Genomic DNA, 14,557 nt, shown 5'->3' on the forward strand with positions numbered 1-14,557 from the left:
CAGTTTGTGTGGTCTACCTGAATCTTCTGTAGAACTCTGGTGATAAGTGGAATGGGGGGGAAGAGGTAGTGGAGTGTTCCGTTCCAAGTTTGTAGGAAGGCATCCCCCCTGGAGAGGTGGGATGGAGGACCTCTCGTGTAGAAGCGGGTGCATTGGGCATTTGACGGTGAAGCAAATACATCTATCTTCGGTTGTCCGAAGATGCTGAAGATCTGTCGGATGTATCGGCTGTTGATGGACTACTCGTGGTTGTTGGTAGAGTGGCGACTCAGGGCGTCTGCCTGGGTGTTCTCGACCCCTGGTAGGTGTACGGCCGTGAGGAAGATGCCCTGGCTTATGCTCCAATGCCACAGTGCCAGGGCTCTCTTGCAGAGTCTGACGGAGGCGGTGCCGCCCTGCCTGTTGATGTAAAAGACTGTGGCGATGTTGTCGGAGGTGATCTGGACGTGCTGGTTCCTTAGCGATGGGAGGAAGGACCGCAAAGCCTTGTGCACTGCGATGAGCTCCAGGCAATTTATGTGGAGAGAGCGTTCGTAGTCTGTCCACTGGCCCTGCACCGTGAGGTCTTCCAAGTGGGCTCCCCATCCCCACTTGGAGGCATCTGTGGTTACAATCACCGAGGGCGGTGTCTGCTTGAATGGCATGCCCTTGTAGAGGTGACGTTCCTTGGTCCACCATTTGAGGGATGGCACAATGTGTAGTGGAAGGGTGAGTAGTGTGGATTGATGTTGTGTGTGGGGGCGAAAAGTCCTTACGAACCACATTTGGAGGGGACGCATGTGCAGCTTCGCAAACCGCAGAACTGCTGTGGTTGCTGCCATGAGGCCTAGCATTCTCTGGAAAGTGAGCGCTGTTTGGGAGCGCTGGGCGATGATAGTGTTGGCCAGTGACAGTATGGCGAGTGCCCTGTCCTGAGGTAGAAAAGCCGTTTGCGAGAGCGTGGAGATGTCTGCTCCTATGAATTGAATCCTCTGGGTAGGGACTAGTTTGGATTTTGAGAGGTTGACTAGGAGGCCTAAGGTGGCCAGGGTGGAGAGAGTGGTCGAGACGTCCAGTTGTAGTTGCTCCCTGGAATGGGCGACGATCAGCCAGTCGTCTATGTAAGGGAAGATTGATATCTGTTGCTGGCGTAATGTGGCTGCTACCACTGCCATGCACTTGGTGAAGACCCTTGGTGCTGTGGAGAGGCCGAAGGGAAGGGAGCAGAACTGGAAGTGCTGCTTCCCTATGGCGAACCTGAGGAATCTTCTGTGATGATGATTGATTGTAATGTGGAAGTAGGCATCCTGGAGGTCTATGGACGCCATCCATGCTCGCTCTGGGATGAGCGGGAGGATTGCCTGAAGCGTGACCATACGGAATTTCTTGTAGGTTATGTGTAGGTTGAGTTTGCGGAGGTCGAGAATGGGTCGGAGTCCTCCGTCCTTTTTTGGCACCAGGAAGTACCGGGAGTAGAAGCCGGTGCGATGGTATTGGGGTGGGACTGGTTCTATCGCGCCTTTGTCCAGCAGAGACGCGATTTCTGTCTGCAGGGGTGCGGACGGGGGTGTGGTGAGGAATCGGTGGTGCCTTGGAGTGGAGGTAAACTCTATTAGGTAGCCTCTTTGAATGATGGCGAGGACCCAGGCGTTTGATGTTATGGTCCTCCAGGCAGTGTAGAATGGTTGTAGTCGTGTTGATCGGTTTGGCTGATGGAGGGAGACTGGACGGCTCGGGGGAGGGAGGTCAGAGAGACGGTTTGGATGTGGTTGAAGGTTTCTTGGTTGTTTGGCGTCTGTTTTGAAAGGAAGGTTTGGACTGCGGTGGTTTGCGCTTCCATGATTCCTGTTGCCGTGGGGATCTGGTCCCTTTGTATTGGCTGGACCTCCAGTTCCTTTGCCGATTGGATTGGGTCAGAGGTTGGGAGACTCCCAGTCGTTTCGCCCTTTTCCTGCCATCGTCTACTGATGTGAGGATGTCATCTGTAGATGAGCTAAACAGGCCAAGGCCATCAAAGGGCAAATCTTCAACCTTGTATTTGATGTCTGGTTGGAGGGAGGAGGACCTGAGCCACGCGTGTCTGCGGAGTGCTATGGCTGAGGCCAAGGTTCTGGAGGAACACTGTGCAGCGTGACGGGCAGTGTTGATTTGCTGTTTGCTCACTCTGGCCATCTCTTGCAGGGTAGTGGTGGCTGACTTTTGGGATGCCTCGGGCAGGGATGGTACCAATGCGGCGAGGGAAGTGGTCAGGTTGTGGGTGTATGCGGAAAAGCATGCCATGTAGTTGAGGATTTTGGTTGTGGCTGTAGTGAGGGCGTAAATCTTTCTCCCAATCGTGTCGAGTTTTTTGCCCTCCCGTTCTGGTGGTACCGGGTGTCTAGTCTGCTTCGACTTCGAAGACGAATGCACAATGATCGAGTTCGGAGCCGGGTGGGTGAACAGGAACTTGGAATCAGGTGCGTGTATCTTGTACAGAGCTTCAACCCTCTTGGATGTTGGCGGTACTGATGCCGGTTTGTCCCATGCTTCTTTGAGTGTTTCTAGGAGGACGGGGAGCATGGGAAGAGAGGAGCTGGATGGAAGATCCGCATGCACTAGATCAAATACGACGTCCGAGACTCTGGGAGCGTCCGTATTGAGTTTCAGATTTAGCGAGCTTGCCATGTTTGCTACGAGGTCGAGGTAGGATCTCGGGCCCTCAGACGGTGATAGGTCTGCTGGCTTGGCTATGTCGGAGTCTGGGGATTGTAGGTCCGAACCCGAAGAGTGGTCGGAGTCGGAGAGTTCCTCCTCGGATCCGTCGTCGGTTCCTTGGTGCAGGTCGGGCTGAGGTGTTGTCTTGGGAGCCGCGTGTAAGGATCCCAGTGGCGACGGGAGTTTCGGTTCGGCGCCGAGACTCGTAGGGTCGTCATGGTGGTGAAGCGGTTCGACCGATGCAGTTTGGAGTCTGTGTGTGCGATCTCGGTAGCGAGGAGACTCTTGGTAGCTGTGGTAATGGCGATCGTAGGAGGGTGATCGTCGGTGCCGTCTTAGGTTCCGTGGGGATGGAGACCTGGATCTCGATGGAGAGTAATAGTAGTGTCTCCCCCTGCGGTGGCTGCGGGACCTGGTGCGGCGGCGACTGCGGGACCTGGTGCGGCGGCGACTGTGGGACCTGGTGTGTCGGCGACTGCGGGACCTGGTGCGTCGGCGACTGCGAGATCGTGGTCTAGTCGGGAGAGCTCTCGGGGTCGAGGGTTCTCTGATGAGCGCGTGGGCGTCTATTGGCTGTGCGAGATCTATGAATTTAGTAGGGTCGAGAGGCCGGGTCCTAACGGATGCGGTAGAGTGCGTATCCAGCAGCTGGTCTGGTGGGGAATTCGGAATGGACGGCGACTTCGATGAGATGCGGATGATTTCCAACGGAGTGATTGGCGGTGTTGCCGTCGACTTCGACGTCGGAGTCTTCGGCATCGATCCGGAGGCAGTGGCGCTCGGGTTCGGTGCCTTCGGTTTGGTGGTCGGGTTCGAGGCCGAGTCGAGAGGGCGGTTCTTGTGCTTTTTCGAGCTAACGCTACCCGTCGGGTCCGAGTGGGCGGAATCGGAACGGCGGCGCTTTTTGGGGTCGTCCGACTTCTTGGAGTGTTTGCCGGTCTTAGGCTTACAGGGACTCTGTGCCACGGAAGCTGCCGACTGCGTCTCTCCCACGAGGTGTGGGGAAGATGGCGCGGGTTGTTTTTGTCCGCCATGCGGCATGGCCGGTCGGAGTGAGGTTTCCATGAGGTGGCTCTTGAGTCTCGCGGCGCGGTTCTTGCGGGCCTGTTTGCCAAATTGGCTGCAGTGCACGCAGGAGTCTGGACGGTGGGCCTCTCCAAGGCAGAACAAGCAAAGAGAGTGGCCGTCGGACGAGGGGATTTTGGATGAGCAGCTGGTACAGCGTTTAAAGATTATCTTGTCCCTTCCTTCCATCCGCCCGGGGAGGGGGGGGGGGGAGGGAGGGGAAAGTCCAGAAAGAATAGTAAGAGAAGGCTTTTTTTTTTTTTTTTTTTATACGATACCAGGAGGAGTAGAAGATGAAGAATTGAAGCGAAGAGAAGGTAATTGTTGGAGATTGCAATGAAGAAGTTGGAGATCAACGAGGAAGGTGCGATCCGGTCGGCGGTAAGGAAGAAACTGAGTGGCTAAGCACCTCCCCCTTGTCCAGGCATGCGCAGTAGCTGCCTCCTCCCAGGACAAGTGGGAGGCGCGCCAGATCTACGATCAAGATTGCTTTGAACTCTCCGAGGTCGGGGCCAATCCTGCGGATTACCCATATGTGTGATTGCACAGAGACCACGAAGAAGATCAACCTGTTCATCTCTTCCAGAATTTACATTTATTGCCTGAAGTCTACAAACTTACCAGAAGAGTAGAAGAGGCACTCTATCAGTGCTTGAAATATTTCACCTGCTTCTGCTTCCTCTATAACATTCTGCCAATTTTTAAAGCTCCTATGTTACTTTAGCCATTATTATCTTCAGCTATCATTCCTAAGTAAAATTCTTCATCTGAACAAGATCTCCACCACTGACTGGGGCAATGGGAGTTTTAAAAGTAAGTGATATTCAGAGTGCCTGTCAGCATATGAGTCTGTGAGCATCCCATCAGAGAGAACATTAACTGTATGTTATTAGTAGAAAATATTACCATATGCTTTTTCAGCTTTGGAAAAAGTTTGCCTAAGATTGCCTCATGGTGAGCCTGGAATCTTTGTAGCTTTGGGAAGCCAGGAATAAAAAACCCTTGGAAAAGAAAATACCACACATCACACAGGGAGAAGCATATAGAAACAAAAGCTGAACAGCAGGACATCTAATGTGGATGCTTAACTGGGGCTCTGATCACCAAAAATGCACCGATCTAGCAGGCATGTTAAAACCAAGTGCTCATCTTTTCTACGAGTTTCATGGGATAGGATGTGGATGGGATCTGAAACTCAACACATGACAAAGATGATGCTGTTGTAGAACAGATCAGCCAAAGATCAAGCATTAATACACCAATCACTTTGCACTTAATCAAGGTTGCTTGCACGACAGAAGTTTTTACAGTCTTTGGACAAGAGTCATCCCATCCCTGCTAGTTATAAAACTGAATGCCAGTATGTTAAATCATGGGATTCCATCATAGCTGGAATTTATAATTTTTAATTTTTTCAGAATATGAGATTTGGTGGGGGGGGGGTTGTCACCCCTTATAAGCAAAGATTCTACATAAACAGAAGGACAGAAGAGCTGCTCAAACTCTTTCTAACTAGTACCTACTGTTGCTCTAGGGAAAACACATACCATCCCTTTTCACTAAAATGTGGTCTGTACAGAGATTATTCTTTATTTCATCAAAAAAGTTTAACAGAAAGGAGCTTTTCATGTTTCTGGATGGCCTGGGTGGGTGCATTAAGAATGGCGGAATCCTACATATTTCAAGCATGACCCTAAGCACTACGCTATTTCACAGGATTACAAAATTTACATCAAATTGCAAGGACTATGGTTCCACCAAAAAGCTCATCTGCAGATCATGATTGAACTTGATCTGCTATAAACAGAAAGCAGGAAAAAGCAACTAGGAGATGTGACAGGAAAGGAGGAGAGTCAGTTTTATAGTTATAACATACCATGCATTGCATGCCTTTGATTGGTAAGTAGTTGAGCCAGTGCCCAAAAGGCATCCTCTTCATTTAAATACATCAGGAGGATAGCAGCAATCTGACTCATTCCCTGGCAGTAGCTCACTTCCTAGAAGATGCAAACACATATTACACACACAGTCAGCTCTATAACAGACTGTGCTGTGCACACAAAAACTAGATGCAGCTTTCTGCTATTATCACTCAGTGGTATTGGGGAATTGCTGGCTCAGGGAAACAACAAATTCCATTGCTGATCTAAGCATATTCTTTCCTATGTACCCTTTGGCTGAGTTAATGGACTGCAACAAACTGGAGTCTTAGGTTATGAAGATACAACACAGCGTAGCAACAAGGAGAATGGATACTCCAAGAGTCACAGAGAAGCTGCTCAGAAAGAAGGACCCATTATAGCAAGACCCAGTGCATCCTTTTCAGAAAAAATCAGCACCCTGACAGTTTCCACCTTCAGCAGGTTCCCAAGAGAGATAACTTATAAACTGCACAAATAAACAAATAAAATTCAGCAACAGAGCTCTAATTTACTGAAGCAGCTTCTTCATGAGTCCCACTAGGACAGAATCCCTGCTGGCTTTTTGTCCCAACATCATGGTTTTTACCAACAGCTGCTGGAACTACTGATGAAAGTAATTTTTTAAAAAACACAATCTTGCAAGAAAATTATATATGCTGTTTTTTAGCTGAACTGTGCCCCTTTTCATGGTGCTTTTAAAGCCTGTCATTCTGCCTCACTGAATGTCCTGTATGACATTTCCCCATTTTGCCTACATAATGGATATCAACGATGAAATAAATTGATATTTTGTCTGTTTCCAGATGGAACTTACCGTGTTGTAAACTGAATAGGCAGACAGAACATGGAACAACGCTTGCTGCCTATAGAAGATGAACAAACACGCAGTACAATGTTACACTGTAGCACTTAAAAGGTTTCACTTTAGTGTTCTGGAAATCTAACAGAATGTTCCGATCCTTGTTGGTCTTCTATGAATGTACTGTAAAGACTGGGTTCCAATGATAAATAAGTCTCCAAACTGAAGAAAGATGGATGAAACGTCTTGATATCTAGAACCAGACATCTTTGGAAGGGCTTCCTTTAGCTCTTTGAACTAAATACTGGAATATTGTGATTGGAAAGACTGTTTTTAACTGTCTTCTGTGAATGTCTTTTTGCTACATGCTCTTGTTTATTTGAAGTTCTATGTGCAAGCTTTGTCAGAACACCACTGACCTCTACATTATACTGTCTTGTTTAAAATTTATGGTGTCTCTTAACAGTTTTTTATTTACACAGCTGTACGCTAAGATCCTATAGTTTCACTAGGTAATTATAAGGGCTACAGAAAGCACAGGTGTTTGTGGTATTTCCAAAGATAGTTCAGTAGCAATGTGACACCATTCTACAAATGGTGAAAATGAGCAAGGAAAAGACAGAAGTCATCTGGATATTCTGAAGACTAGAACACAATTAGACCAAAACTTGAAATATTCCTGTAATGGTTTGGGAAGGCAGGGGCAGCCACTATAATATTTTTGGTGGGGAAACTTCCACACAGCCCAGTGCCATTGTCCTAACGATGGAAGCACATATTGATTTTGGGATTAATGGAGACCTATCTGCTCACAACACACTTCCCCACCACAATACCAGATACACTTGTAAAAGATGCTAAAGCAATGTTTATTTATTAGCCTGCCCATGTTTTGCACTATTTTACAGCTAGTCATCCTGGACATAAATTGTAATGGTGTTCCTGAAGTACCCTTTCCCCTGCCTCAAAACTGCCTTAAAGGGCTCTTTCCCCTCTGTTCTTCCCCTTCCTTCTGCATATTCTGAATGCCCTGGGTTTCTCTCCAGATCACCAGGCTGCAAAGGGGATTGGCATATAATGGGACAGGGGACAGGCTGGGGCTTTGTCCATCACAGCTTCTTTTAAAGCCTTATGTCCTCCTGTTCATTATCTCTGGAAAAGAAGGGAAAGGAAATTACTGGCTCTTTTATAGTTTCATGAAGAACTATTCATTTCCCCCAGTTTTCTTTACTTAAACTCTTTCCATGGATAAATCCACTACTCAGTATTGTTTCATAATCAGCCACCTATTTGTAAATAATCGTCTCCCTGCCAGTCCTGGAGTTATACAATGACTCACTCATCATGTTTTATTTGCACCCTTCCCTTAAGAGTCTTCAGGATTTGAAACAAAAAGATTTCGGCAAGCACCTGCAACAGCTGAACAAAGATTAAATAAATATTTAAATATAAAGTACAAGGTCTGTGCATCAGCAACTCACTTCACTCCATAGCGATCCCGGAACATGATGTGATTTCGAAAGGTGCGGTTGACATCTAGGTCTATCTGCTTGATTTCTGATGAGAAGATCTTGGCTTGTTCTTTCATTTTCTGGATGAAGGCAGATGGATTAAACCAGTTAACACCTCCTAAACAATGTTCCCTCTACACTGCAGAGTCTTGTGAGCAAATATTCTACTTTGTGAGCTACTGATATTAAAGTTGTGAGCAGCTGGCATTAAAATTGTGAGCTACTGCATAAATTATTGTGCTCTGGGGTCATTCTTCCTGAGCTAAGACAAAAATGTGTGCGCTGGAGGCTAAAAATCTGTGAGCTAGCTCACACTAACTCAGCTTAGAGGGAACAGTGCTCCTAAAGTACTTGGAAATAGCTGACTTTAGAAGAGGTGCAAATACATTACTTTTTGACATGCTTCAGCTTCTTTTCTGAGTTATTTTACTCTAATTTATGAAATCAAACTTGCTGTGGCAATGATGTCTTTACTCTGGAAAGAGGCATCTTTGTTACTGTTTATATTTTCATTCTCAGGCAAGACTAATAGTTGGCAGGGACTCTGAAGAAAACAGAAACCCGGAGTCTTTGAGAAATCAGGATATCAAAGTGATCTTCCCACATCTCTGCTGTGCTTAGTTATGAGAAGAATTCTTCTGGCTGTGGCACTGACAAATTGTCACAGTTCCATGCGGATAGCTCCACAGGAGCTGTAAAATGCTGCTGATCAGGCATTTGCTATCCAAGCACAAATCAACCTGGAAGCAGATAGGAGACAAGAATTCATAGGATATGCCACTAATGGAGGCCAAGGATATATGATGGGGCAATCAAAGTGCTTTGCAGGAAAAAAACCCCAGAAGAGAATGATGTAATGCTCATGTAAGCTGCACCTTAAAAAAGGATGCTAAAAACTGTCATAAATGTTTGATTTATGTAGTCTTCACAGTCAATTTTATTTCAGCAAGTTTCAGAGGGTCATATTACATGTTCAGGGAAAGCAGATGCTTAATTTCAGTTCTACCACCATCAAATAATTGCACATGGTAGTCTAATAAGCCTTGCTGCCTTTGATTTCTTGCTCAAAACAGAGCACAACATATTTCATGCTATATATTTCCCAGAGCTAGAAATTTAATTGAGGTGAAAAACTGTAATGAAGTACTACACAAACTTTAATTCTGACAACTCAATACCCTCCTTAATTTTTCAGTCACTGTACTTTAATTTGCTTATATCTGAAAAAGCAGCAGCAGAAGAAGATGATATTGGATTTATATCCCGCCCTCCACTCCGAAGAGTCTCAGAGCGGCTCACAATCTCCTTTACCTTCCTCCCCCACAACAGACACCCTGTGAGGTGGGTGGGGCTGGAGAGGGCTCTCACAGCAGCTGCCCTTTCAAGGACAACCTCTGCCAGAGCTATGGCTGACCCAAGGCCATTCCAGCAGATGCAAGTGGAGGAGTGGGGAATCAAACCCGGTTCTCCCAGATAAGAGTCCGCACACTTAACCACTACACCAAACTGGAAATTGGCTTAGCATGGTTTGTACTTCTGGATTCTATGCAATAAAAGGTGCCTTACCTCATACTTTCCTTCATTCTCTGCCTTAATCTTTTCAATGTCCAGCAAGAGTGACCAAACCTGGCCTCTAACTTGGAGTGGAATCCCTTTATAAACTCTTCGAAACATCTACAAAGTGTTACATAAAAGAAAATGAATACAACAGTTGTAAGAGGTATGCACAATTATCAAGTACAACATACCCCACAGTAGTCTGCCAATCCATACAATCCATACATTCTGCCAATCCATACATTCTGAAAGTCATTATCTCAGGCTATATTCTCACTCGTCAGTTTTGTTCAGGAGATGCAAGCTGGCATGAAGAGCAGCAATCATATGAAGGGGAGAGAATAATCTGTTTTCCTTTTTCTTACACAGTCTTAGAGTTTGTTTGTTTGAAATTCTCACTCCCATATTCCCAGCCCACAAAATGATTTAGAAAATAATACCCCAGAATCACTATTTCAAAGAACAGTAGTTATTTCAGTACTGTTAACATGACTTGTACTGAGGGAGCAATTCACTCTCCCCTTTAGTGTTTTCTTCCATTCCGGTAATGCTTTCAACAGGGAAGGATTGCAAAAGCAATTGCTGTGGTTATTTTAAATTTATAGTCTTCAGCAGTTCATCTGTACTCTTTTTTCTTACACAATCTTTAGAGTGAACTAAATTGGAAAAAATAACTATTAAGCTACTTTACTTGAATTACATGCCATACATCATCACTATTCTTAAAACTATGGGGCAATTAGCTCTTAAAATATCTGTCATTGGCTGATTTTACACTGGGCAAAAGATCCAGTAATGTTGTGCTTTCTAAAGTGATCATCTACATTACAATGTGCTTTGTCTTGCTCCGGTTTTTTCAGCACAGAGGGGGCTCTCATCACCTCTTGAAATTTTCAGCGAAACACTGAAGTTCCTCAGAGAACACTTAAATAAAGACTCAGAATTCACAAGCTATTTTTTTTTCACGAAAGAATCCATTTTCTCTGCCAGCAAACAACAATCCAGTTCATGTCATGACATATAAGCAGTGATCAAAGCAGGGAAGATGCCAGATTGGCCGTTGAGAAATGAGATCTAAGAACTATGGAAAAGTCTATCATCTCACCAATCAAGCACTCAACTGGGAATGGATGTGTGCAAAGAGAATTACCTGTATTGTTACTCTCAATATACAAAGAGGAATGCTAGCATGAAAAGGCCTTCTCATGGATTGCTGTCTTGACATGGCGAGAGGGCACGCACGGTACAGTGAGACGGTGGCCTATGCAATGCAGAACCACCCAAGATGAACAGGCCACAGCTGAGAACCCAGACAAAATGCAATCCACTGGAGAAGGAAATGGCAACCTACTCCAGTATCCTTGCCAAGAAAACCCCATGGACAGTAACAAAAGGCTAAAAGATATGGTGCTGGAAGATGAGCCCCTCAGGTCTGAAGGTGCCCAATATGCTACTCGGGAAGAGCAGAGGGCAAGTCCAAGTAACCACAGAAAGAGAAAAATTCCAGCTCAAAATGCAAAATAATACAATGTTCTGATGTTTTAAAATTCAAAAGGCACTTCAACAGCAGGCCAAGAGCTTTAACAACATTTATTACTCTTCCCCAAAACAACAGCAGATAAGGAGAACCTCTTCCAAGGAAGGGGCGCAAATTGTGCAACTGTACAGATAACCACTCATAAAAGAATCCCTCTCAAATGGTTGTGGGTAAGAAGCATTAAGAAAGGACAATTGTGGGAGTTGTACACATGCGCTGAGAGAAGCCGGCAGCTTGCCCATCCTCTCCTTAGAACTACTATCTTAAAAGCTCAAAAAGAATGTGACTAGTCCGTCCTCAAGGACAATGAAAAGAGGAAACTGATGAAGGAGGTTCTGGAGAACGAAGGAATTTCTATTAGAGCATGCAGAGGGTAAGAAAGAAATTATTTATTACTCTTCTAAGGCAGCAACACCCAGGGCGAACACAAAACTCTCATTAGACTCATTGGAAGATAGTGGGAGAAATGGCGAAGACTATAAAAGAGCTTTCCGAACAACTGTCTGTATTTCAAAATATTGTAATGACTTCTCAGGAACAGATAAGAGCGGAAATTAGAACAGTGAAGGAAGCTGTTACAGACCTAGCAGCTGAACTTAAAGAAACAATGCAGATGGCTACCATAGCTAATGAGCTGGCTACTAAAAATAAACAAAAAATAGAACAGCTATCTAGTCAGCTTATAGTGCTATCAGATTGGAATAGGAGAGCCAACCTTATATTTGCAGGGATCTCAGAAGAGATAAACAATAAGCTTTTAGAAGGAACCCTTAGAGACTGGATAGAAGAAAATGGGGTTAAGGTACAACCCCAAGAAATTGAAAGAACCCATAGATTGCAGGGGAGACGAGAAGGAGGAGCCCCATGGGATGTCATCATTAAATTCGCAAGAGAAAGGATACAATAAGAAGTATATAAAACTTTGAAAAAAAAGGATTTGACCTTTAGAGGAAATAAAGTCTGGGTAAGAGAGGACTTTTGTCAAGAAACTATTAAGAAAAAAAATCAAATGAGACCTTACGGGCAAAAACTATATGATAATAAGGTAAAATTCTCGTGGGGGTATCCATCTTCAATAATAATATTTAAAGATGGGAAGAGGTTGATAGCCCGAAACCCTAAGGAGGCAAAGGAACTCTTAAGACTACTGGGAATCGCCACAGATGACTTGAGAGAACAATGAGCGGAGGAAGGCATGGAGGCAGCAGACGACCCAGGAGAAGGGCATCAAATAGGCACGATAAAAGGCGAAGGACGGATTCTCACGAGGAAACCTCATAAAGGGAAGTATACAAAGGATCAGTGAGCAAACTTTATGGAATAAGGTGTAAGGAGAGGATTGGGGTGCAGACACTCTGGAAGGTGGGGAGACAGGATGATGTTTTCATTCATACTATTGTCTCAACCACAGGGAAGGGAAGGGAAGGGAGGGTATTTCCTAATAAATAAAAAAAACCACCCACAGCCAGGGAGGCCAAAAATACAAAAAAACAAAGAAAATGGATAAGACAATAAGACTACTTTCACTGAATGTAAATGGTTTAACATCAAACCTTAAGAGATACAGGTTAACTAAAATAGCCAGAGAACAAAGGATAGATTTGATGTGTCTACAAGACACACACACAGAAAGAAAACCATTAATAAAAGATCTGAAATGGGAGGTCTTAGCAGAAGCTAGAGGGACTTCCAAGGCCAGGGGGGTGGCAACCTTGATCCATAAGAACTTTACAGTGGAGGATGTCGAAAAACTAACAGATAAGGAAGGTAGATACCTATTAAGTTTAAACTGGAAGGAAAACGAATTACTATAGTGAACATATACACACCAAACAAAAAGCAAAAGAAATTTTTAATTAAGGTCTTTAAGAAGATTCAACAATTCTCAGAGGGAGAAATAATAGTGGCAGGGGATTTTAATACGGACAAAACAAAGAATAAAAATATTAAGTTGGGGGAATGGGGTCTGAAAGAAGCACATGAGTTTATAAACTCATGACCTAGGCCCACACATATATCCAGTAGGCATAAAACGGCATCATGCATAGATTACATAATCCTGGAAAAGAATAATAATATGTTTATAAAAGAGATTACAACCTTTCCAATCTGGATATCTGACCATACTCCCATAAGTATTGAAATGGAGTTAAAATTACCCACAACAAATAGACCCTGGAGATATAACAATTTAATAATGGTGAAAGAAGAGGACAGAAAATTTATGAAAACACAGATACATTTATATTTTAAGGAAAATAGAGGAACAGTACTCACTAATATACTATGGGATGCTGCCAAAGTGGTAATAAGAAGTCATTGTATAAAGAAAGAAAGAGTATAAAAAGAGAATGGTACAAAAAAAGACAAACCAAATTCCAAGAACTAGAGAAGTTTCAAAGGGAACAAAGGATAATATATTGCCCTATATTACAGAGCAAAATTAGAGAGATTCAAAAACAGCTGGAGGCACTAGATATAGCTACAATATGGGAAAAGGAAATTATAGTAAGGAACGACTTTCAGAGGAATAGCATTTACACAGCGAAAAGATTGGTGAACTATTTGAAGATCAAAAAAACAAAACAGAAGGTTAAAAGTATAAAAATTAATAACAACGCAACACAAAGCTCCAAGGAAATCATCAAGGCCTTTGAGAACTTTTATAAAAATCTATATAAGAAAAAGACTACAATAGAGTTTCAGGAGATTAGTTTTGGAGAAAGAAGGGAAAGAAGTACTAGAGGGCGATATTACAGTTCAGGAAATAAGGGAAATAATAAAAGAATTTTAAAAAGGCAAATCGCCAGGGCTAGATGGTTTCACAGGCGAATTTTATAAAGAAATGATGGAGATCGTTGCACCCAAATGCAGGTAGTCTTTAATGAAGTTTTGAAACGGAAGAATGCCCCAGATACGTGGAGGGAAACAGAAATAATATTAATCCTAAAACCTCAGAAGGATCCAGAAGAAGTAGGTTCATATAGACCTATAAGCTTCTTAAAGCAATATTACAAGATCTTTGCAAAAATATTGGCAAATAGACGGCAGAAAGTCATTCTGACAATCATAAAAGGGGATCAATATGGGTTTATTAAAGGTAGAAATATAGCACACCCCATTAGAAATATTCTCAATGTCTTATATCATGGTCAGCAGAAGAAAATAGGGTTACTAAAATTGGATGTTTATAAAGCTTTCGACACTCTTTCTCATGAGTATTTATGGCAAATCTTGAAGAAAATAGGGATAGGGAAAGAGTTCTTACAAGCAACTCAGGAGATTTATAAAAGAGGAATTGCGAAAGTAACAGTAAATAATGAACATTCACAAGCATTTCCCATACAATGAGGAATTAGACAAGGTTGCCCACTATCTCCACTCTTATTTATAATAGCAATAGAACAATTCGCGGAAAGGATTAGAAATTCAGGAAGAACAAAGGGCTATAGGATAGGTAACGAAGAAATGAAGCTCAATCTATTTGCAGATG

General features: G+C 43.8%; 1 protein-coding gene across 1 annotated transcript in view; it reads right to left on the reverse strand.

The window, feature by feature from the left end:
• LOC132589394 (uncharacterized) overlaps window positions 1-14,557 on the reverse strand; it is a 160,238-nt gene that overhangs the window by 12,479 nt on the left and 133,202 nt on the right. Inside the window, exons 8-12 of the mRNA XM_060262117.1 lie at window positions 9,537-9,644; window positions 7,941-8,050; window positions 6,475-6,523; window positions 5,615-5,735; window positions 4,645-4,739 (exon numbers count right to left, since the gene is read on the reverse strand). Coding sequence (XP_060118100.1) covers window positions 4,645-4,739; window positions 5,615-5,735; window positions 6,475-6,523; window positions 7,941-8,050; window positions 9,537-9,644 — 483 coding nt within the window. The remainder of the gene's footprint in view (window positions 1-4,644; window positions 4,740-5,614; window positions 5,736-6,474; window positions 6,524-7,940; window positions 8,051-9,536; window positions 9,645-14,557) is intronic.

The sequence above is a fragment of the Heteronotia binoei genome, chromosome 21 (genome assembly GCF_032191835.1).
Source record: "Heteronotia binoei isolate CCM8104 ecotype False Entrance Well chromosome 21, APGP_CSIRO_Hbin_v1, whole genome shotgun sequence".
In the NCBI taxonomy this organism is placed as follows: domain Eukaryota; kingdom Metazoa; phylum Chordata; class Lepidosauria; order Squamata; family Gekkonidae; genus Heteronotia; species Heteronotia binoei.